The sequence below is a fragment of the Pelophylax lessonae genome (genome assembly GCF_965119305.1).
Source record: "Pelophylax lessonae genome assembly, chromosome: 1".
NCBI classification, from domain to species: domain Eukaryota; kingdom Metazoa; phylum Chordata; class Amphibia; order Anura; family Ranidae; genus Pelophylax; species Pelophylax lessonae.
This window is the reverse complement of record NC_138768.1, coordinates 461,428,161-461,449,858: the sequence shown is the minus strand read 5'-3', so window position 1 is coordinate 461,449,858 and position 21,698 is coordinate 461,428,161. Positions and strand designations below refer to the sequence as shown.

The window sequence follows — 21,698 nt, the reverse complement described above, 5'->3', positions numbered from 1 at the left end:
GGAGTTTGGTTGGAAATGTAATTTCCAGTTATTGGCCTTGGTTCCATCCACCTAGTTGGACTATCTGGGTCAGTTCTGGACTTGGCCTCAGCCAGGGTGTTCCTCCCATTGGTCAAGTTCCAATATCTGTTTACATGAGACCTCCGCAAGAGAGTTTCTTGATATGTGAAGCAAGAATCCACAGTCTCTAGATAATCTGCTCCTGTTGAGCCAGGGAACAAGAAGGTTCCTGCTTCGGTGGCTTTGCTCTCCGGTGCTTCGACAGGGTGATTCTTCCTTCCCTTGTACTGGACGGTGGTCACCATGGATGCCAGCTTGTCCAGGTGGAGTGGCCTGTTTTTGACACGGATTGTGTTCAGGGGGTCTGGCCCCTGGAAGAATCCAGACTACCGATTTGATATAATGGACATCTCTGAGGTGTTTCATTAGTGGTGTCTCTGGTGGGGAACTCCCGAGTTGGTCCTGTTGGCATCTCGTCTCCACAGGAAGGTGTTTGAGTTTGTGGCCCTTGTGGCACTTGAGCTTGGGATCCTCTGGCTGCCGCCATGGATGCACTGGTGGCTACTTTGGAGCCGGTGTCGTCTGAAATACGGTTTTCCTCTTCTGGAACTTCTGCCAAGGCTCCTGCGTAGGCTTGAGGCAGAAGGGATTACGGCCATCCTAGTGGCTTCAGACTGGCCTTGCCGGTCTTGGTACGCAGATCAGTTGCGGTTGCTCGTCAATGTTCCTTGGTAACCTACTCTTAGAGGAGAGCTCAAGGGCCAATCTTCCATCTTGCTTTATAGTCGCTTGCTTTAACAGCTTGACTATCAAAGCAAAGTGCTGCAGACTAGAGGGTTGTCTGAATCAGTGATTCCCACTCTGCTGCAAGCTAGTAAATCTACTTTTAGGTAGTTTTACCATCGCCTTTGAGGAGCATACTTTGTAGATGTGAATCCCCTTGGGCTCACTCCCACTCCTTTTTCGGTGATTCACAGTTGGCTTCCTCCACCGAGGTGTTGAGCAGCACCTGGCCTCAGGTACCATCAAGGGCCAGGTTCGGCCATTGGCGGTTTGCTTCTTCGTGGTTTGCAGCCTTGTTCAGGGGGTTCACCACTTGGCTTCCCTAGTACGGTCTTTGTTGCCCTCGTGGGATCTCAACTTGGTGCTGTCGGTTTTCAGTAATCTCCGTTGGAAAATATTTGCAAGATTCCTCTGCTTACCTTGTCCCAGAAGGTTGCCTTCTTGGTGGCTTTTCTTCTGCACCTAGGGTGTCGGAGCTGGCAGCTGTCTTGTTGTTCACCTTACTTGGTGGTTCACGGAGATAGAGTGGTGCTTCCTCTCTGCCAGTTTCCTTTCTAAGGTCGTCTCTGGTTTCCAGTTAAAAATAAAAGTATTGTGTTGTAAGCCTAAGCATCCTAAAGAGATTGCCTTACATTCTTTGGAAGGCAGACGGTGGTGCAGGCCTATTGTATTAAAGGTCAGGATCCTCCCTTTTCCTGTTAAGGCGCATTGTATGAGGGTGCTTAGTGCCTCTTGGGCCTTCCGTCATCTGGCGTCAGTGGTGCAGATTAGCAGGCAGCCACCCGGTCAGCCGTGCACACTTTCACAAAACTTTATAGGGTAGATATGACGGCATCTGTTGATGCCGCTTTTGGCCTCAAGGTTTTGCTGGCCGCTGTTGGAGAGGATTAGTCCTCTTTGAGGGTGTCAATTTTTGCATGGTTGTTTCCTTGTTGAGCTCCTATTTTACCTGCTTGAGCTGAGTCCGTCAATGAATGAAAGAGAAAACTGGATTTCTCTTACGTCCTCCGACAGTCGCCGCCTCCTCTAAGTCATCACTATTGGGTATTGACTTCTGCTCCGCAGGAGTAGCTAGGCATAAAGACTTAGTCAAAAGAACAAAGGCATTTGCATATACACACCAATGGGGGCTGTCCCAACTGGTCAATACCCCCCTGCAGTGACCACTCCCAACTCAGTTTCTTTCTGCCCAACATCAGGAGTAGTTAGGCTTCCCTGTGCTGGGGCTACAGTCTCAGCCTTTCTAATCTTTTTATTTGATTTTCTTTGAAAATGTCAGTTTTTTCTTTGATTATACTAGCTGTTTATTTTGTCAGCTTTAGTTTTTAGTCGATTCTTCGGATGAAGATGGATTCATGTGGTGCTGGGATTCGGACTGATCGCCCCGGTTCCAGGGCAGAGGGTCAGAGGGACCCCCAGCCCGCCATCGAGCGTTCAGCCGTGGTTCGTCCTGGCATTATGAACGACCCATCCCTGCTCGCAGCAGGGATGCAGCTGTGAGGTGGCTACCTCACTGGACACATCTGCGGTGCTGCAGTGTAATGTCCCTGGCTAACGGCATTCCCTGTCAGATGAGGACAGCGGCTTTCCGTTCTGAGAGGCTCCCCACGCCATCTGGTACAGGTAAGTACTTCTGTGTGGGGCCTCTGTCTGGGGGGCAGTCCTGTGTTGCTGTGTGTCCCCCATGTCTGTGCCAGTGTGGGCCTCCCTGTTGTGATCCCTGAGGGGGGTCTGTTTTTTTGTACATACGCTGCGCTATGGTGCTGTGTGTGTGGGAGCCCCTTTTCCCTGTGTCACTTAGATGTTTTCACTGGGGGTACAGACGATGTGTGTGGCGGCCGCAGCGGGGGAAAAAACACGCGGTCCACCATCTTTACTTTGGGCAGGCATGTTGGCTTCACTGTGGGCTGCTTTACATGCTGTTTTGGCGCCATCCAACGCCATCTTGCGTGTGGCCGAACGATCGTTCCGCACGTGTTCGGCGGCCATTTTCCCGAAGTCTCCCATTCAGTTTTATGGGCAGCCATTTTCCCTGAGTCATTTGCAGCTTATAGTTCAGCCTCTCATGACCTCACTGAAGCAGCGAGCTAGGTGGTAACACTCCGTGGGCTCTGCAGACTGTCTCTTCCATAACCTTCTGTTTTTTCATTTCTGGATCAGTTTTTTCTTCTCCTCTTGGGGGTCTTTTGTCACTGTCTTATAGCGGTGGGCTGCGCACTCCGCAGCGGTGTTAAAGGGACAGTACTCTTTTTTTCTTGCACTGTCTTTTTTTGACTTGGGCATGTTTTGGCCGCTGTAGTGGCGTCCTTAGTGTCCAAAATGGAGGTGCTGATGGCTGAACGTGCTGCTGGAAAGAGGCCCAGATTATCTCTTTCCTCTGATTCAGATGGTGTTATGGCTGCTGCGGTGGGTGTGCCCTTTTCAGGGTCTCGCTCATTCTTGGACCCGCTCGGGTCTGAGGGGGAGGCGGAGGTGGAGGGGGTGGATGATTACCCCCCCCCCCCGGGGTCGTCTGAAGAACGCGCGACCATGGCTTCATTGATTGTTTTCTGTAAAGAAAACACTACATTTGGAGGATGAGCCCAGTCCTCCGGGCATTGTGTCTTCCCTTGGGATGCACAGGACCCGCAAGTTGGCGCAGGTTTTTCCCTGCCCCGCTGAGTTTCATTACACTGTTAATGAACTGTGGCGCACTTAAAAAAGTCAATTTCTGGTAACTAGTCGGTTCAAATTGCTTTATCCCTTTGCACCGGCTACGGGATCGCGATGGTGTGTGCCTCCACAGGTGGATCACACTGTGGCCGTGTTGAACAAGGCTACCTTGACTCCTACTGAGGAGACCCCGGTTTTTCGGGATCCCACGGACAGACGGTTGGAGTCTCTAGCCCGCCATTCCTACACGGTGGCGGGTTCCTGGCTCAAACCTGTTTTCGCGTCCGTTTTGGTAGCTCAGGCGGTGGCTGATTGGACTAAGGTGCTTAGGAGCAACCTTGTGTCTGATGCTGTTCCACCTGCCCGGCTGGCTATGGTGGATCAAATTCACCAAGGAGTCATGTATTTGTGTGATGCTTCCTTGAATGAGGCCCCTTTGGTAGCACGCCTATCTAGTGTTGCGGTGCCTAACCGTCGACTGATCTGGCTGAAGAGCTGGTCGGCTGACCAGTCATCACGGAAAACAGTTGCTGATTTTCCCTATGCTGATTCTCGCCTTTTTGGTGAGGCATTGGATACCTTGGTGAAAGGTGTCACGGGGGGCAAGAGCACCATGCTGCCCCAGAACCCGAAGAACAAGTCCTTTTGCGGCTAGCGGGGTTCTACTCCTCGATCCACTCAGGGGTCCTTTCGTGCCTTTCGGAACCAAACCAAGGGCAAGCCCTTCAAGGGCCAAAGTGGCCTGTAGAAGCCCTGGACGGGCAAGCAGAAGTCCGGCAATGTCGGCTTGGCGGGTCAATCCGTCTCTGCCTGGGGGGGCGTCCTCACCCGTTTTAGGGGTGAGAGGACGTTTGCGCGGTTTCCTCCAACCGTGGCTGCTCCGAATTTCGGACAGGTGGGTTCAGGAAATCATTCGAATTAGGGTACATGCTCGAATTCCTTTCCCGGCCGGCGGACAGATTTTTTTCCTCCAATCTTCATTTGCCTCCAGGGCGCCTGCAGGACCTGCATCAAGCGGTGCAGGACCTTCTTGCTCAGGGGGTGATTGTCCCGGTGCCTCATCAGGACAGGTTTCGGGGATTTTTATTCAAATCTGTTCACTGTGCCCAGAAAGGAGTCTTCCCTTCCGTTCAATGTGCTGGAATTGAGAGCGATCAAACTCTGTCTCTTCCAGTGGTCAGACCGACTTCGGGGCCGTCCTGTTCGAGTACAGGCGAACAATGCTACCACCATGTCCAAGCAATCTCAGCAGTTCACTTTCCGGGTGTGGAGAATTGGCAGGCCGACTATCTGAGCCGCCAGACCCTGGACCAGGGGGAATGGTCCCTGCACCCAGAGGTTTTTAGAATGCTGTGTGCGAAGTGGGGATCCCGGACGTGGATCTGTTCGCATCTAGTCTAAACTGCAAGGTGGGAAGGTTCGTGGCAATAACGCGCGATCCTCTGGCGGACGCCTCGGTTGCGTTATTGGCCCCTTGGCATCAGTATCGTCTGATGTATGCCTTTCCCCCGATTCAGTTGTTGTCCAGGTTCCTCCGCAGGTTAGCCTCGGAACCACACCTGGTGATTCTGGTGGCGCCGGATTGGCCACGCCGGTCCTGGTACGCCGACGTTGTTCACCTGGCAGTGGTGCCTCCGTGGCGGCTGCCAATGCGGGAAGATCTACTGTCTCAGGGTCCAATCTTCCATCCTGCTTTACAGTCGCTGGCTTTAACGGCCTGGCTGTTGAGACCCAGGTCTTGAGGGACAGGGGTCTCTCCCCTGAGGTCATCCCTACCCTGATCAAGGCTAGGAAAACCTCTTCTGGTAAAATCTATTACCGGACCTGGAAAGCTTAGTTCGCCTGGTGTGAGTCCAGGGGGTTCTCCCCTCGGTCGTACTCGGTGTCGAGAGTGTTGGCTTTCCTCCAGTCTGGGGTGGACCAGCTCCTGGCGCTGGCCACAATAAAGGGCCAGGTGTCTGCACTGGCTATCTTTTTCCAACGCCCTGTGGTGTCTCATTCCTTAATTCGCACCTTCATTCAAGGTGTGCGACATTTGGCTCCTACCAGGAAGGAGTCTTTGCCTCCATGAGACTTGAACTTGGTTCTGTCCGTGTTACAGCGTGCTCCCTTTTGAAAACATCCAGGAGATATCGTTGACTCTGCTGTCTTAGAAGGTTGCCTTTTTAGTGGCAATCACTTCGGCTCGCAGAGTATCAGAACTGGCGGCGTTGCCTTGCCGTTCTCCTTACTTGGTTATTCACAAGGATACGGTGGTCTTACGTCCACATTCCTCTTTTCTTCCTAAGGTGGTCTCTGAGTTCTATCTTAATGAGGACATTGTCCTGCCTTCGCTTTGTACGAAGCCTAAGCATGCTAAGGAGGTTGCTTTGCACTCCTTGGATGTTGTCAGGGCGATCAGGGTTTACCTGTCGTCTACGGAATCCTTTCAGAGGACGGATTCCCTCTTTGTCCTTCCTGAGGGACCTCGGAAGGGCATGGCTGCGTCTGCAGCGACTATTGCCAAATGGATCAGACAGACCATTGAACAGGCTTATGCTTTGAAGGAACGGGTTCCGCACTTCCCTGTTAAGGCGCACTCTGCCAGATCTTTGAGTGCGTCCTAGGCCTATTGGCATCGTGCCTCGCTGGCCCAGGTGTGCAAGGCTGCGACTTGGTTGTCGGTGCACACCTTTTTCAAAATTCTATAAGGTAGATGTTCTGGCATCAGCTGATGCCTCCTTTGGCCGCTATGTTCTCAGTGCGGCGGGGCCATGAAGGACCCTTGTTTTTTTTATGGGTCCCTGGCTGTTGGTATTTGCTTTCCTGGGCTGTTGCTCCTGTTGAGCATTGTTTTCTGTTGCCCAGAAGGTTCTCTTACTGTGCATGTAAGGTTCCTTTCTCTGATGTGGGTACTGCGTTACCTTTTCTATGGTTGCGTCTCCCACCCCTTATGTCTACACTTCTTTCGGACATCCCAATAGTGATAACTTAGAGGAGGCGGCGACTGTCGGAGGACGTAAGAGAAAACGGAATTTTTGTAAAATCTTACCTGTAAAATTCCTTTCTCTGAGTCCTCCGACAGTCGCCGCCCCCGCCCCTCTTTTGGGCTTGTTTTCTTATTACCTACTGCTATGCTACCAAACTGAGTTGGGAGTGGTCACTGCAGGGGGGTATTGACCAGTTGGGACAGCCCCCATTGGTGTGTATATGCAAATGCCTTTGTTCTTTTGACTAAGTCTTTATGGCTAGCTACTCCTGCGGAGCGGAAGTCAATACCCAATAGTGATGACTTAGAGGAGGCGGCGACTGTAGGAGGACTCAGAGAAAGGAATTTTACAGGTAAGATTTTACAAAAATTCAGTTTTTTGTCTTACCTTAAAATCCTTTTCTCTGATGTTCATTGACGGACACAGCACCCACCCCTCTAATGAGTTGGGGGTTATGGTCTTCTGACACTGCTTGTTCCAAAACTGAATAGCTAGAGCAGGAAGTGGGAGTATACCCCCTGGAACTGCCCTATGGGCGTAGTCAAACTCTTTTAACTCCTTTCTGCCTAGTGTCCTACTCCTAATGAGAGCAGCATAATGCAAGGGTCAAAGAAAATATGGAGCTGTGTCCGTCAATGCATCAGAGAAAGGGATTTTACAGTAAGACAAATATACAGTATTGCAGTTACATGGTTGTTGGTTATATCATTTAATGCTATATATCCCAATATGTATGTTTTCCAGTTATTTCAAGATACAGAGGCAGCTCATCTTAAACAAATGAAGAGGCTTGTTACAGCATATTCACATTCTGTGGAGGATACTCATGTACAAATTGGACAGGTAAGTGTGGGTTGTTGGTAATATGGTCAATCTAAACCAGTGGTCATTTTGACAGCAGATTTCAATTTCGTTTTTGTCTTATTTTAGTCATCTGAATTGTTTTAGTTTGTCATATTTTAGTCATCTGAATTGTTTGTTTGTCCTGTTTTAGTTTTTAGATGTGTTTTTGGAAAATCTCCAGTACATTTAGTCGACTTTAGTCTCATGGGTTTAGTTAAATAGTAATGCATTATTTAAGCATTTCTCTAGAATTGCCAAACTCATTTTATGGAATACTGGAGTAAAAATAGAATAACATCGGGGCGTGGTCGGGATGTAAAACAGACCAGGCGCATTGTGCTGGAGCTCCGATCCAGTCTTACTTCCTACAGCTCATACCGCATTCTCCTTTGATCTGCCTGCTCTGCAAACAGTGCTCTTCTCTTCATGTGCAGCGGCTCCTTTTTGGTATCCTCCATGGCTTTGGGTAAGTTGCGCTCCACTCGCTCCCAGTCCAGCACTCCCTGCCCTTCTTCTGTGGCCATGTCTGTCAGCACACAGACCAATGCCAATGACATTACACAGTCCTCCCCATCCAGCGCGAACATCCTGGCCACGATTACAGCTTGCAAGTAATCCCTGACAGCAAAAATGTATTTCTCTTACGTCCTCCGACAGTCGCCGCCCACTCACAAGTCTTCACCAATGGGTATTGACCTTTGCTCCGCAGGAGTAGCTAGGCACAAGATTTGTTAATAACAAAAGCTTTTAGCATAGACACACCCCTAGGGGCTGTCCCCTTAGTCAATACCTCCCTGCACCAGCATTCCCAACTCAGTTTGATCTTGCCTAGCTTAGGAGTAGCAGGCTTTCCTGTGCTGGGGCTTCAGTCTCAGCCTTCTACCCTTTTTTTTATTTTATTTCAAGTATTTTTCTTTTCTTTACTAGCTGTTATTTTGTCAGCTTTAGTTTAGGGATCTTCGGATGAAGATGATCATGCGGAGCTGGGTCTCGGACTGGCCGCCCTGGATCCCAGGGCTGAGGGCCAGATGGATCCCCAGCCTGCCATCGAGCGTTCAGCTACGGTTCGCCCTGGCGCCATGAACGACCCATCCCTGCTCGCTGCAGGGATGCTGCCTGTGAGGTGGCTACCTCACTGGACGCCATTCTGCGGTCTCGTGCTGCAGTCCACAGCGTCCTGGCTGCGGCACTCCCTGTCATCTTGATAGCGGTTTGTCGCTGGAGACGGCTCCCCACGCCATCCGGTACGGTAAGCACCTTCCGCTCTGCTGTGAGTTCTGCCTGGGGCAGATTGGGTGCAGACATGCTTTAGCGGCGGCCGCTATTGCGGCGGCCGCTATTGCGGCCCGCCATTTTTTTGCAGAAATGCTATGGACGGCCCTGTCCCTGTACAGCGCTGTGTTTTGGCGCCACTCGCCGCCATTTTGGCGGGCCGCGCTCGTTCCAGCACATGTCGGCGCCATTTTCTTGTAGCCTCTATCCCTCAGCCGAGCTGCCATTTTTGCGGAGCCTTCATAGGCTATATAAGTCAGCCGGTTATTGCATCACTTCCTCTTTCTCTGGAACAGCGAACGGTGGCAGCAGCCTGTTTGTGCTCTCTCCAGGTTTTTCCTTCATTGTCCTGTCATTCCTTGCTCAGTGTTCTCTATCCCTGCGGGATCGGTGCATGCAGTAGTGTACGGTGGGCTGCGCTCGCCGTGGTGTTAAAGGGCCAGTACCTTTTTTTCCCTTCATTGCTGTGGGCATGGATTCTCAGGATAGCAAGTTTCCCCCCGCCCTGGTGGGGGACCAGGGGGCTGCTGCACCCCCCGAGGGGGCTGATCTGGCCACGCTAGTGGCGTCCTTAGTTTCTCAGATGCATGTGCTGATGGCTGAACGATCTGCAAAAAGGGCCAGGTTATCCATTTCCTCTGATTCAGAGGGCGATGTGGCTGCTGTGGCTGGCGTGCCCTTCTCAGGGTCTCGCTCATCTCTGGACCTTATGGGGTCTGAGGGGGAGGCGGAGGTGGAAGGGGTTGATGTTTCTCCCCCTGGCTCGCCTGAAGAGCTTGCACACATGGATGAGCTGATTGCCTCCATTAAGGATACGTTGCACCTGGAGGATGAGCCCACTCCTCCTGCTAGGGTGTCCTCCTTTGGGACGCAAAGAACCCGCAAATCAGCGCAGGTTTTTCCCTGCCCTGCAGAATTTCATCATACTGTTAATGAGCAGTGGCGCAATTTAAAGAAGCCCTTTACAGTGCCAAATAAGTTTAAACTGCTTTATCCGTTTGCGCCCTCCACCGACGAGCGTTGGTGTGTGGCGCCTCAGGTGGATCACGCGGTAGCCGTTTTAAACAAAGCTACTGCGGTTCCTTCTGAGGATACCCTGGTTTTCCGGGACCCTACGGACAGGAGGTTGGAGTCTCTTGCCCGTCATGCCTATATGGTTGCTGGTTCTATGCTAAAACCTATTTTTGCTTCGGTTATGGCGGCCCAGGCGGTTGCTGATTGGACGAAGGTGCTCAGGCGCACCCTGGTGGCTGATTCGGCTCCGCCTACCACGTTGGCTATGGTGGATCAAATCCATCAAGGAGTCATGTACTTGTGTGATGCGGACTTGAATTTAGCTCCTTTGGCTGCACGCCTGTCTAGTGTGGCAGTGCTCAACCGTCGCCTGATATGGCTGAAAAGTTGGTCGGGCGACCAATCTTCTCACAAGACGTTGGCGGATTTTCCCTACGTGGGATCTCGCCTTTTTGGCGAGGCTTTGGATACTCTGATTAAAGGAGTTACGGGGGGCAAGAGTACTCTCTTACCCCAGAATCCCAAGCACAAATCTTTCCGTGGCAAACGGAACTCCTCGTTTAGGCCCTCTCAGGGGTCCTTTCGTGCCTTTCGGTCGCAATCCAAGGGCAAGCCCTTCAAAGGCCAAGGCTCCCAGAAGAAGCCGTGGGCGGGTAAGCAAAAATCCGGCCAGTCCGGTTCGACAACCCACGCCAATTTCGCCTGAAGGGGTGCCCTCACCCGTTTCTGGGGTGGGGGGACATCTGCGCGGTTTCCTCCAACCTTGGCTGATCCGCATTCAGGACAGGTGGGTTCAGGAAATCGTTCGATCTGGTTACAAGATCGAATTTCTCTCTCGGCCGGCGGGCACATTTTTCCCCTCAAATCTTCAGCTGTCTCCGGAGCGCTTGCAGGATCTGCACCTGGCGGTGCGGGACCTGCGGGCCCAAGAAGTGGTGGTTCCGGGGGCCTCATCGGGACAGATTTCGGGGGTTTTACTCCAATCTGTTCACTGTGCCCAGAAAGGAGGGCAAGGTGCGTCCGATTCTGGACTTGAAAGCTCTGAACCGCTTTGTGCGGGTTCGCAAGTTCCGCATGGAATCCCTGCGCTCAGTGGTGGCTGCCCTGAGTCCGGGGGAGTTCACGGCCTCCATCGATCTGAAGGATGCCTACCTACACATCCCCATTTTCGAGGGTCACCAAAGGTACCTTCGATTCGCCATTGCGGAGGATCACTACCAATTTGTGGCGTTACCTTTCGGTCTCGCTTCGGCTCCGCGGGTTTTTACCAAGGTGCTGGCACCGGTCCTGGCCCTGTTACGGGCACAGGGCATTGCCCTCTTGGGGTACCTAGACGATCTCTTTATAAGGTCGAATGCCGGCCAGAGCCTGGTGTCCGACCTGTCCACCACGGTGCAGACGCTGCAAGAGTTCGGTTGGACCATAAACGTTCCGAAGTCGACTCTGTGTCCTTCGGTTCGCCTTCCCTATTTGGGGATGGTTCTGGACTCTGTTCAGGCGAAGGTCTTCCTACCGGAGGACAAGCTCCGGACGCTTCAGGACGAGGTCAGGTCCCTTAGGGACAACCAAAGCTCGTCCCTCCGGACATGCATGAGATGTCTGGGGTTCATGGTCTCAGCCTTCGAGGCGATCCCCTTTGCCCAGTTTCACACGCGGGGTCTCCAGGCGGAGATTCTTGCCAAGTGGGACGGGCGTCCGCAGTCCTTGGATCTGCGGATCTCGTTGAATCACTGCACCAGAAGGAGTCTTCTGTGGTGGCTCCAGTCCCCGACGGCGTCGGGGGGCAAGTCTTTCCGTCCATTGTTGTGGACGGTAGTCACCACGGATGCCAGCCTGTCGGGCTGGGGTGGTGTCCTGGGCGTTCTGTCCGCCCAGGGAACTTGGTCGGAGGAGGAGTCCTCCCTTCCGATCAACATTCTGGAATTGCGAGCAATAAAGCTTTGCCTTCTGCAATGGTCGGAACGGCTTCAGGGCCGTCCGGTTCGGGTTCAGACGGACAATGCCACCGCGGTGGCCTACATCAACCATCAAGGGGGCACCAGGAGTGCCCGAGCGGCTCGGGAAGTGGCCGACATTCTGTCTTGGGCCGAGACGCACGTCCCGGCGATAACGGCAGTTCACATTCCGGGGCTGGAGAACTGGCAGGCGGATTATCTGAGTCGCCAGACCCTGGACCAGGGGGAATGGTCCCTTCACCCAGATGTCTTCCAGATGTTGTGCGCGAAGTGGGGTTCCCCAGATGTGGACCTGTTCGCGTCTCGTCTAAACAACAAGGTGGAAAGGTTCGTGGCAAGGACGCGGCATCCTCGGGCGGACGCCTCGGACGCGTTAGTGGCGCCCTGGCATCGGTATCGTCTGATGTATGCCTTTCCACCGATTCAGCTGCTGTCCAGGCTCCTTCGCAGGTTAGCCTCGGAACCGCATACAGTGATTCTGGTGGCACCGGACTGGCCTCGCCGGTCTTGGTACGCAGACCTCGTCAATCTGGCGGTCGACGCTCTGTGGTGCCTGCCGCTTCAGAAAGACCTTCTGTCTCAAGGGCCGATATTCCATCCTGCTTTACAGTCGCTGGCTTTAACGGCCTGGCTGTTGAAAGCCAGGTCCTGAAGGATAGGGGTCTCTCCCCTGAGGTCATTCCCACTTTGATCAAGGCTAGGAAAGCCTCTTCGGGGAAGATTTACTACCGTACTTGGAAAGCATACTTTGCCTGGTGTGAGCCCAGGGGGTATTCCCCTCGTTCGTACTCGGTATCGAGAGTGTTGGCTTTCCTCCAAACTGGAGTGGACCAGCGTTTGGCGCTGGCCACGATTAAGGGCCAGATTTCTGCGCTGGCCATCTTTTTCAGCACCCTGTGGCGTCAAACTCGTTGATCCGCACCTTTGTTCAAGGGGTGCGCCATTTGGCCCCTCCACGGAGGGAGCCTTTGCCTCCGTGGGACTTGAACCTGGTTCTGTCCGCGTTGCAACATGCTCCCTTTGAAAATATCAGGGAGATCTCGTTGCCTCTGTTGTCCAAAAAGGTGGCTTTTTTGGTGGCGATCACTTCGGCTCGCAGGGTGTCGGAGCTGGCGGCTTTGTCCTACAGCTCTCCCTACTTGGTGGTTCACAAGGATAAGGTGGTCTTGCGACCTAACCCATCCTTTCTGCCGAAAGTGATCTCGGATTTTCACCTTAATGAAGAAATTGTCTTGCCTTCGCTCTGCGCGAAGCCGAAACATCTTAAGGAGGTTACCTTACACTCCTTGGATGTTGTCCGGGTGATCAGGGTTTACCTGTCGTCCACTAAGCCTTTTCGCAAGTCGCATTCCCTCTTTGTCCTTCCTGAGGGACCTCGGAAGGGCATGGCGGCGTCGGCTGCGACTATCGCCAAATGGATTAGACAAACCATTGTGCAGGCCTATGCCTTGAAGGAGAGGGTTCCTCCCTTCCCTGTGAAAGCGCACTCTACCAGGTCTTTGAGTACGTCTTGGGCTTTCCGGGATCAGGCTTCTGTGGCCCAGGTGTGTAAGTTCTCAGTAAAGTTCTCAGTGCGGCAGTGCCTTAGGGACCCTTGTTTTTGGGTCCTTGGCTGTTGGGGTGTTTTACCCCTGGGTTACTTGTTTTTCCTGGGTTGTTGCTCCTGTTGAGCATGTTTTCCTGTTGCCCAGTTGGTTCTCTTACTGTGTGTAAGGTTCCTTTCTCTGATGTGGGTACTGCGTTGCTTTTTCTGCGGCTGCGTCTCCCACCCCTCAGGTCTACACTGCTTTGGGACATCCCATTGGTGAAGACTTGTGAGTGGGCGGCGACTGTCGGAGGACGTAAGAGAAAACGGAATTTTTGTAAAATCTTACCGTAAAATTCCTTTCTCTGAGTCCTCCGACAGTCGCCGCCCCCCGCCCCTCTTTGGGTTTTTTTTTGTGTACTCTTACTGCTATGCTACCAAACTGAGTTGGGAATGCTGGTGCAGGGAGGTATTGACTAAGGGGACAGCCCCTAGGGGTGTGTCTATGCTAAAAGCTTTTGTTATTAACAAATCTTGTGCCTAGCTACTCTTGCGGAGCAAAGGTCAATACCCATTGGTGAAGACTTGTGAGTGGGCGGCGACTGTCGGAGGACTCAGAGAAAGGAATTTTACGGTAAGATTTTACAAAAATTCCGTTTTCTCTATCGTTCATTGACAGAGGCAGCTCCATATTCTTCTTAACCATTGGGTTATGCTGCCCCCTACAGGAGGAGGACACTAGGCCGGAAAAATCTTTACCATGCCTATGGGGTAGTCCCTGCAGGCATACACCCACTCACTATGCTCATTCAGTTTGTTTCTTCCTAGTTTAGGAGTAGGACCTAGTTCCCGGCTGGGACTTCATTCTTGTTTTTTATTTTAAAGGGAACCTAGTTAAAATTTAAATTTTTTAACTAGTTATGTTCCTGAGAGAACTGCAATCAACAGGTGCAGGTTATAGCCCCATGCTAGGCCTTGTCACAACAGAGCCCCAATGGACGGGGGCTGGCCCGCGAGTGAAACACCTCGCCGGGACGCACACCACCTGGTTTGGCCTGAGTTACAGCGTGCCCCTTGGCCGTCAGCGCCCCCACCCTGAGTGGAAAGGTAGTCTGCCCAGAGTGACGCCCACCCGATTATTGTTGGTGTAGTGAGTAGTGCCCCCCCCATAGCTCTGGCGGTCTCAGGGCGGAAATAGGCCCCTCCCTGGATAGGCGGACCCTCGGATACCCCCCATTTCCCCTGGCCCCTTTGTAAGTACTAGGCTCCCCCAGGGCCTTCCTCCCCACCAATATAGAGGTCCCTACTCAGTCAACAATGGGGGTCCTCTGTGGGGACGCACTGATGCCTCTATGGGGATCCGCTGGGGGGGGGGTTAATCCTGGTGGGGGCCCCTGTTGGGGACCCCCTGATGCCACTAGATCGTTGGACCTCTCAGGGGGTCCTGAAGACCGCATGGCGCGCCGAGGGGGCCGCCATTTTTATGTAGAATCGTTAAGCTCCATTTTTCAGAAGTTCCCATTGAAATGCATGGGCAGCCATGTTTTTGTGGTTTCACCATAGGATTGCATTGGGCAGCCATTTTCTCAGAGTCCGCAAACTCTGGACAGCAAGGAGCGGCTAGGCCTTTACTCTAGTGATGACCCAGGTACTTCCTCTTCCTGTGAAGATTGTGTTCCCTGCACAGCAGGCCGATCATTTTCTCCTCCATATTGGATGGTTTTATGTCTATTGGGGTCCCTGTAGGTGTCTTTCTCACCCTGCTATCTGCAGTGCTAGTGACTGGGACCCGTAGTACCGCTGGTGCAGCAGCGTGGGTCCGTTTTTATTTTCTTTTTTTGCCGTTTTCTTAAAGTGACACTGCGCTATTCCAGGGTTCATATGGAGTCCCAGGAACAAGTTTCACCTACAGAACCCCTCCTTGTGGTTGCAGGGACCTCCGGGTCGCAACCCCTGTCTGCCTTAACGGCGGATTTGGAAAACCTGGTGTCAAAAGTGGATTTGGTTTATAAAATACCACTAGTAAAAAGCGCCCTATGCCCTGCCCAGGCCTGGCTCTCCTGTATCCTCAGATTCTGGGGTGGGGGGAAGTTTTTGTTTCTTTCCAGAACCATGGACCTCCTTGATTCAGGACAAATGGGTCTTGATTCAGGACAAATGGGTCAATAAACTGATCCGATCGGGTTATAAGAACGAATTCAGGTCCTGACCGTCAGACAGATTTTTCCCGTCCAATCTCCACTTATCTCCAGATCAGTTGAGGGACCTACGAGGGGCGGTACAGGACCTGCTGTCACAAGGGGTCATGGTACCAGTTCCCTCCTGGGAACGCTTTCAAGGGTTTTATTCAAACTTATTTTCTGTTCCCAGAAAAGAAGGAAAATGCATCCAATTCTGGACCTCAAAGCTCTGAATAGCTTTGTGCGGGTTCAGAGGTTTCTAGTGGTGTCCCTACACCAGGGGGACTTTTTGGCGTATCTGCATATCCCTATTTACGCTGGACATCAGCGCTTCCTTCAATTCGCTGTAGGAGAGGAGCAATATCAATTTGTAACGTTATGCTTTTTGTCTCCCCTCCGCCCTCACGATCTTCACAATAGTGTTGGCTCTGGTATTGGCTTTGGTGCGACAGAGGGGCCTTGCGGTCCTAGGTTACTTGGACGATCTTCTCTTAAGAGCGGATTCCCACTCAGTTCTGGTGGGCGATCTGTCTATCACTGTCTGGACTTTGAGTTTGGTTTGACTATCAATTTCAAAACTGACAGGTGGATTACCCGAGTCGTTAGGTGTTGGATCAGGGGGAACGGTCCCTACACTCAGAGGTGTTTCACCTGCTGTGTGTCCTGTGGGGGACACCCGACGTCGACCTATTAGCCTCTCGACTCAACAAGATGGTTTAGAGGTTTGTAAGTCAGGTCTTGGGATCCTCTGGCTGACACCACAGATGCACTGGTGGCTCCTTGGGGTCAGTATTGGCTGATCTATGCGTTCCCTCCGCTGAAACTCCTGCCGAGGCTTCTGCGCAGAATAGAGGTGGAAGGGATTCTGGTGGCCCCAGACTGGCATCGCTGGTCTTGGTACATGGATCTAGAAAGGTTGGTCGTCGATGCTCCTTGGAGACTTCCTTTCAGGGAAGATCTGCTGTCTAAAGGGCCGATCTTCCATCCTACTTTACAGTCGCTGGCTTTAACTGCATGGCGGTTGAAAGCCAGGTATTGAAGGATAGGGGTGTTTCTGACTCAGTGATTCCTACACTGTTGAAGGCTAGAAAATCTACCTCCCAGAATATCTATCATTGTACGTGGAAATCGTACATCTCATGGTGTTAATCGCTGAAGGTGCATCCACGCTCCTTTTCGGGGGCTAGGATTTGGGCTCTTCTCCAGGGGTTGAGCAGCGGTTAGCCTTGGGTCGGCTTTGGCTGTGTTTTTCCAACGCCCTTTAGCTACGCATGCTTCGATTCACACTTTTATTCAAGGGGTTCGCCTTATGGCTTTTCAGATACAGTCCCTGTTACCTCCGTGGGATCTTAACTTGGTCTGTTCTTCAAAAACCTCCCTTTGAGAATAGTAGAGAGATTCCTCTGCGCACACTGTCACAGAAGGTAGCCTTTTTGGTGGCTATTACCTCTGCATGCAGAGTATCTGAATTGGCGGCGCTATCCTGCTATTCACCTTATCTGGTGGTCCACAGCGATAAGATGGTACTTTGACCTAATCAGTCGTTTCTTCCTAAGGTGGTTTCTGATTTCCATTTGAATGAAGACATTGTGCTGCCTTCACCCTGTCCGAAACCCAAGAATCCCAAGGAAATTAATTGCCTTGCATTCTTTGGATGTGGTTCGGGCAATTGGGGTTCACCTGAATCTTTCAGGTAATCAGACTCTCTTTGTCCACAGGGAAGGACCTCGAAAGGGATTGGCTGTGTCTGCCGCGACCATATCCAGATGATCAGGCAGACAGTTGTACAGGCTTATTCACTGAAGGGTCAGGTTCCACCTTTCCCTGTTAAGGCGTATTCTACTAGGGCGCTGAGTGCCTCTTGGGCTTTTCGCCATCAGGCGTCAGTAATTCAAGTTTGCAAGGCAGCAACTTGGTCGTCTGTGCACACGTTCACAAAATTCTACAAAGTAGATGTGTTGGCATCCTTGGATGCTTCTTTTGGCCGCAAGGTTTTGCAGGCTGCTGTTTAAAAGAGAAAATATTATTTTTGAGGGTGTATATGTTTCTACATGAGCTCCAGTCTCCCTTGTTGAGCTCCATGTTCGCTGGTTGGCTAAGTTTAGCCTTTGGGGAATTACATTATTTATCTGTGTTGTTTTTCCACCCCTCATGCAAATACTGCTTTGGGACGTCCCAATGGTTAAGAAGAATACGGAGCTGCGTCTGTCAATGAACGATTGAGAAAACTGGAGTTTTGACTTACCGTAAAATCCTTTTCTCTGAAGTTCATTGACAGATGCAGCCCCCGCCCCTCTTTCTGAGTGGGGTGGGTTTTTCCCTCTAACACTGCTTGCAACAAAACTGAATCCTATAGCAGTGTAAGTGGGTGTATGCCTGCAGGGACTGCCCTATAGGCGTGGTAAAGGTTTTTCCTGCATAGCGTCCTACTCCTGTAGGGGGCAGCATAACCCAGTGGTTAAGAAGAATATTGAGCTGCGTCTGTCAATGAACTTCAGAGAAAAGGACTTTACGGTAAGTCAAAAATACAATTTTCTTTTTCGTTCATTGACGGACACAGCTCCTTATCTTCTTGACCATTGGGTTATACTGCCTCCTACAGGAGTAGGACATTAGGTAGGAAAAGCTTGATACGCCTATGAGGCAGTCCCAGGGGGGATACTCCCACGCTCCGCTATAGAGGCACTTAGTTTTTTTCTGCCTAGTCAGGAGTAAAGACCTAGTTCCTTGCTCGGATCTCTGGTCCTTGCAATTTTATTCCTTTTTAAATTGATTTTTTTCTATTGTAAACTAGCTGTCCCCCCTCTACCCCTGGAGGGTTTTGGGGTGGGCGTGGGCCCCTCCCTGGGACGGTGGGACCTATATGGAGGGGCTCGGAGAGCGACCCCCTTGTTTTTTTGTGTGGTCCATTTGTGGGCCCTTGGTCGGTGTCCCCTTTGCGGGATCACAGTCGGCGGACCTCCCCTGATTATTATGTTTTCTGGGTGAGCTTAGTATATAGAGCCCCCCCGCCCTCCCCTGCCTCTTCTGTCTCATCAGATTCTGAATCTGTTTCGGCCGCCGCAGACGCGAATCACCATACTGCGTCTGCGTCCACGCACCCTGAGTGCTCAAATAGTGAGAATGATTCCTCTGTTCCTCTAGCCGCACATGAAAAGGTGCTAGGAGGGCAGAGGCTCTGGCCAGCCATATGTTCACTGTGCCCTGGTGTCGAAAACTCTGACCTAGGCTACACTTTTATGCTGGGACCTGGAGGGGAAACAGCTTCCCCTTGCCTTTGTGGGGCTGGTGGATAAGTTGGTCCAGGGGCTACTGTTTTTTTGTGATGCCTTGTTGGATGCGGCTCCTTTTGATTTCTCTCTGTCTGTATCATCAGTGGTCCTTCGGGTTATTATCTGGCTAAAAAGATGGTCTGCGGACCAGACTTCTAAGAAGGCCTCATCTGATCTCCCCTTTGTAGAGGATCGCCTGTTTGGAGCTTCCTTGGATGACATCATTAAGGGTCTGACAGGGGAGAAGAGTACTCTTCTTCCGCTGGTTACCACGGGCAAGTAGCCCCGTCGTAGACTTGTGCTGTTCTTCTCGGCTCATAAGAGGCTTTATCGCCCCTCAGGGTCTCAAGACATGGGAGCGAAGCCCTTCAGGCCCTCTACCAGAGGTTCCAAGAGGACCTGGTCTGGCAAGCCACGAGCGGGTTCTTCCAGACTTATGGACAAGGCTTCCTCTGCATGAATGGGGCGCCCCTGGGGTGGGGGGACGTCTTCGCTGGTTTTCGGATCGGTGGACCTTCCTGGTACAGGACAAGTGGGTCCACAACGTTATTTGGTTTCGCTACAAGATTGAGTTTGTCTTAAAATCTGGAGGGGTTCTTCCCTTCAAACATGCACTTATTCCCAGATCACTTATGGGGGTCTCTTGGGGCAGTGCAAGACTTGTTGTTACTTCAAGGGGTGATTGTCGCAGTTCCGATTTCAGGGACGTTTTTAGGGGTTTTTACTCCAACCGCTTTACGGTTCCCAGGAAGGAAGTCAAGGTATGTCCAATTCTGGACCTCAATGCGCCAAATTGCTTTGTGTGGGTACAGAAATCCCTAATAGAGTCCATTCACACGGTAGCGGCATCCCTACATCAGGGGGATTTTCTCGCTTCTATCGCCATCAATGACGCTTACCTTCACATTCCAATATGTGGCTGTCACCAGCACTTCCTCCGCTTTGCCGTGGGCGAGGAGCATTATCAGCTTGTGGCTTTACCCTTTGGCCTCGCCTCTGCTCCGCTCCTCTGGTCTTCACAAAAGTGTTGACTCCGGTGCAAGCATGGTTGCATCAGTGGTGGATCACGGTACTGGGGTACCTGGACGATCTCCTTCTGCGAGAGGAGTCCCCGACTGCTCTGATGGACAACTTGGAGATTACTCTGCGAACTTTGAGGGAGTTGGGTGGAATCCTGAACTTTCAGGAATCTGCTTTGGTTCTGTCCACAAAAAATGGCCTATCTGGGTCTGACTCTGGACTCAGCCTCAGGTGGCCTGGACTCTGGAAGAGTCCAGACTGCCGATCAGTGTACTGGCACTCCGAGTGATCGGACTTTGTCTGGATCATTGGACAATTCGTCTTCAGGGGATATGGTACAAATTAAATTGGATGATGCCACAGCCGTGGTCTATGTCAATCACTAAGAGGGCACAAGAAGTGTCCTGGCGTCTCAAGGAGTAACCGGCATTCTAAGGTGGGCAGAACGATTCGTTCCTGCCCACTCTGCTGTACACATTCCACAAAAGGTACAGAGGTTTTTGATCCTCTGGCCGACGCCACAGACGCATTAGTGGCTCCTTGGAGTCAGTATCGTCTTATTTACGCCTTTCCCCCCTCAAACTTCTGCCAAATCTCCTGTGCAGGATCGAGGCAGATGGGATTCCGGTCATTCTATTGGCTCTAGACTGGCCTCAACGGTCTTGGTACGCCGATCTGGTACGGCTGGTCGCTGGTGCTCCTTGGAAACTTCCTCTCAGGGAAGATCTGCTTTTCCAAGGGACAATTTTCCATCCTGCTTTACACAGTCACTGGCTTTGGCTTGGCTGTTGAAAGCCAGGTGCTGAAGGATAGAGGTTTGTCTGAATTGGTGATTCCTACACTTCTAAAGGCTAGAAAATCAGTGCGGTCTCCATTGCCGCCATGGGACCTCAAGTTGGTGCTGTCAGTTCTTCAGAAACCTCCTTTCGAAAGTCTTCGGGAGGTTCCCCTGCTTACGTTGTCCCAGAAGGTGGCCTTTTTGGTGGCTATTACTTCTGCGTGAAGGGTGTCAGAGCTGGTGGCATTGTCTTGTCGTTCACCTTACCTGGTGGCTCAGAGATAAGGTGGTTCTTTGTCCCTGTCCGTTGTTCCTTCCTAAGGCTTCCAATTTCCATTTAAATAAAGACATTGTGTTGCCTTCCCTATGTCCCAGGCCTAAACATCCTAAAGTAATTGCCTTGCATTCCCTGAATGTGATTCAGGCAATTGGGGTGTACCTGGCAGCTACGAGTCTTTTCAGAAGTCAGACTCCCTATTTGTACTCACGGATGGACCTTGAAAAGGGTTGGCTGCTTCTGTTGCGACCATTTCCAGATGGATCAGACAGACAGTGATTCAGACCTATTCAATTAAGGGTCAGGTTCCTCCTTTCCTTGCGCACTCTACTCTGGCGCTTGGTGCCTCCTGGGCCTTCCGTCATTAGGCGTCAGGACTTTCACAAAGGTTTATAAGAAGGATGTGTTGGCATCTGCGGATGTTTCTTTTTGCTGCAAGGTTTTTTGCAGGCTGCTGTTTAGAGGACCTGGTCCTCTTTGAGGGTGTATTGTTGTTTTCAGGTGAGCTCCAGTTGTTTATGGTTGAGCTCCATGTTACCTGGTTGGCTATGTTTAGCCTTGGGAATTTTTTCTTGCTGTTCCCACCCCTCATGTTTGACACTGCTTTGGGACGTCCCAATGGTCAAGAAGATAAGGAGCAGTGTCTGTCAATGAACGAAAGAGAAAATGGGATTTTTGACTTACTGTAAAATCGATTTCTATGATGTTCATTGACTGACACAGCACCCACCCCTCTATGGAGTTGGCTATCTTCTGACACTGCTTGTAACAAAACGGAGTGCTTATAGCTGAGAGTGGGAATATACCCCCTGGGTCTCCCCCATAGGCATAGTCTAGCTTTTTCCTGACTAGTGTCCTACTCCTGTAGGGGGCAGTATGATCCAGTGGTCAAGAAGATAAGGAGCTGTGTCCGTCAATGAACATCAGAATAATGGATTTTACGGTAAGTCAAAAATCCCATTTTTCTTGCCACCGACACCAGCCTTATTAGGCATGACTTGGGCAAGTTTTGCTCCCGGGTTACTGAGATGGAGGATCGGGTCTCTGGGCTGGATGACATGGCATGTTCCAATTTCAGAGACCTTCATGCTCTCCAGTTCCAAGTTAAAGCTTTGCAGGAGAAAGCCATTGACACCAAGAAACGACTGAGAAGAAAAA

At 51.5% G+C, this 21,698-nt stretch overlaps 1 protein-coding gene across 7 annotated transcripts in view; it reads left to right on the top strand.

The window, feature by feature from the left end:
- The window catches only part of FCHO1 (FCH and mu domain containing endocytic adaptor 1), a 507,107-nt gene that overhangs the window by 259,473 nt on the left and 225,936 nt on the right, over positions 1-21,698 (top strand). For all 7 annotated transcript variants that reach the window (XM_082267054.1, XM_082267048.1, XM_082267051.1 and 4 more), the window contains one exon: positions 7,149-7,247. In XM_082267054.1, the coding sequence (XP_082123180.1) occupies positions 7,149-7,247 (99 nt within the window). The remainder of the gene's footprint in view (positions 1-7,148; positions 7,248-21,698) is intronic.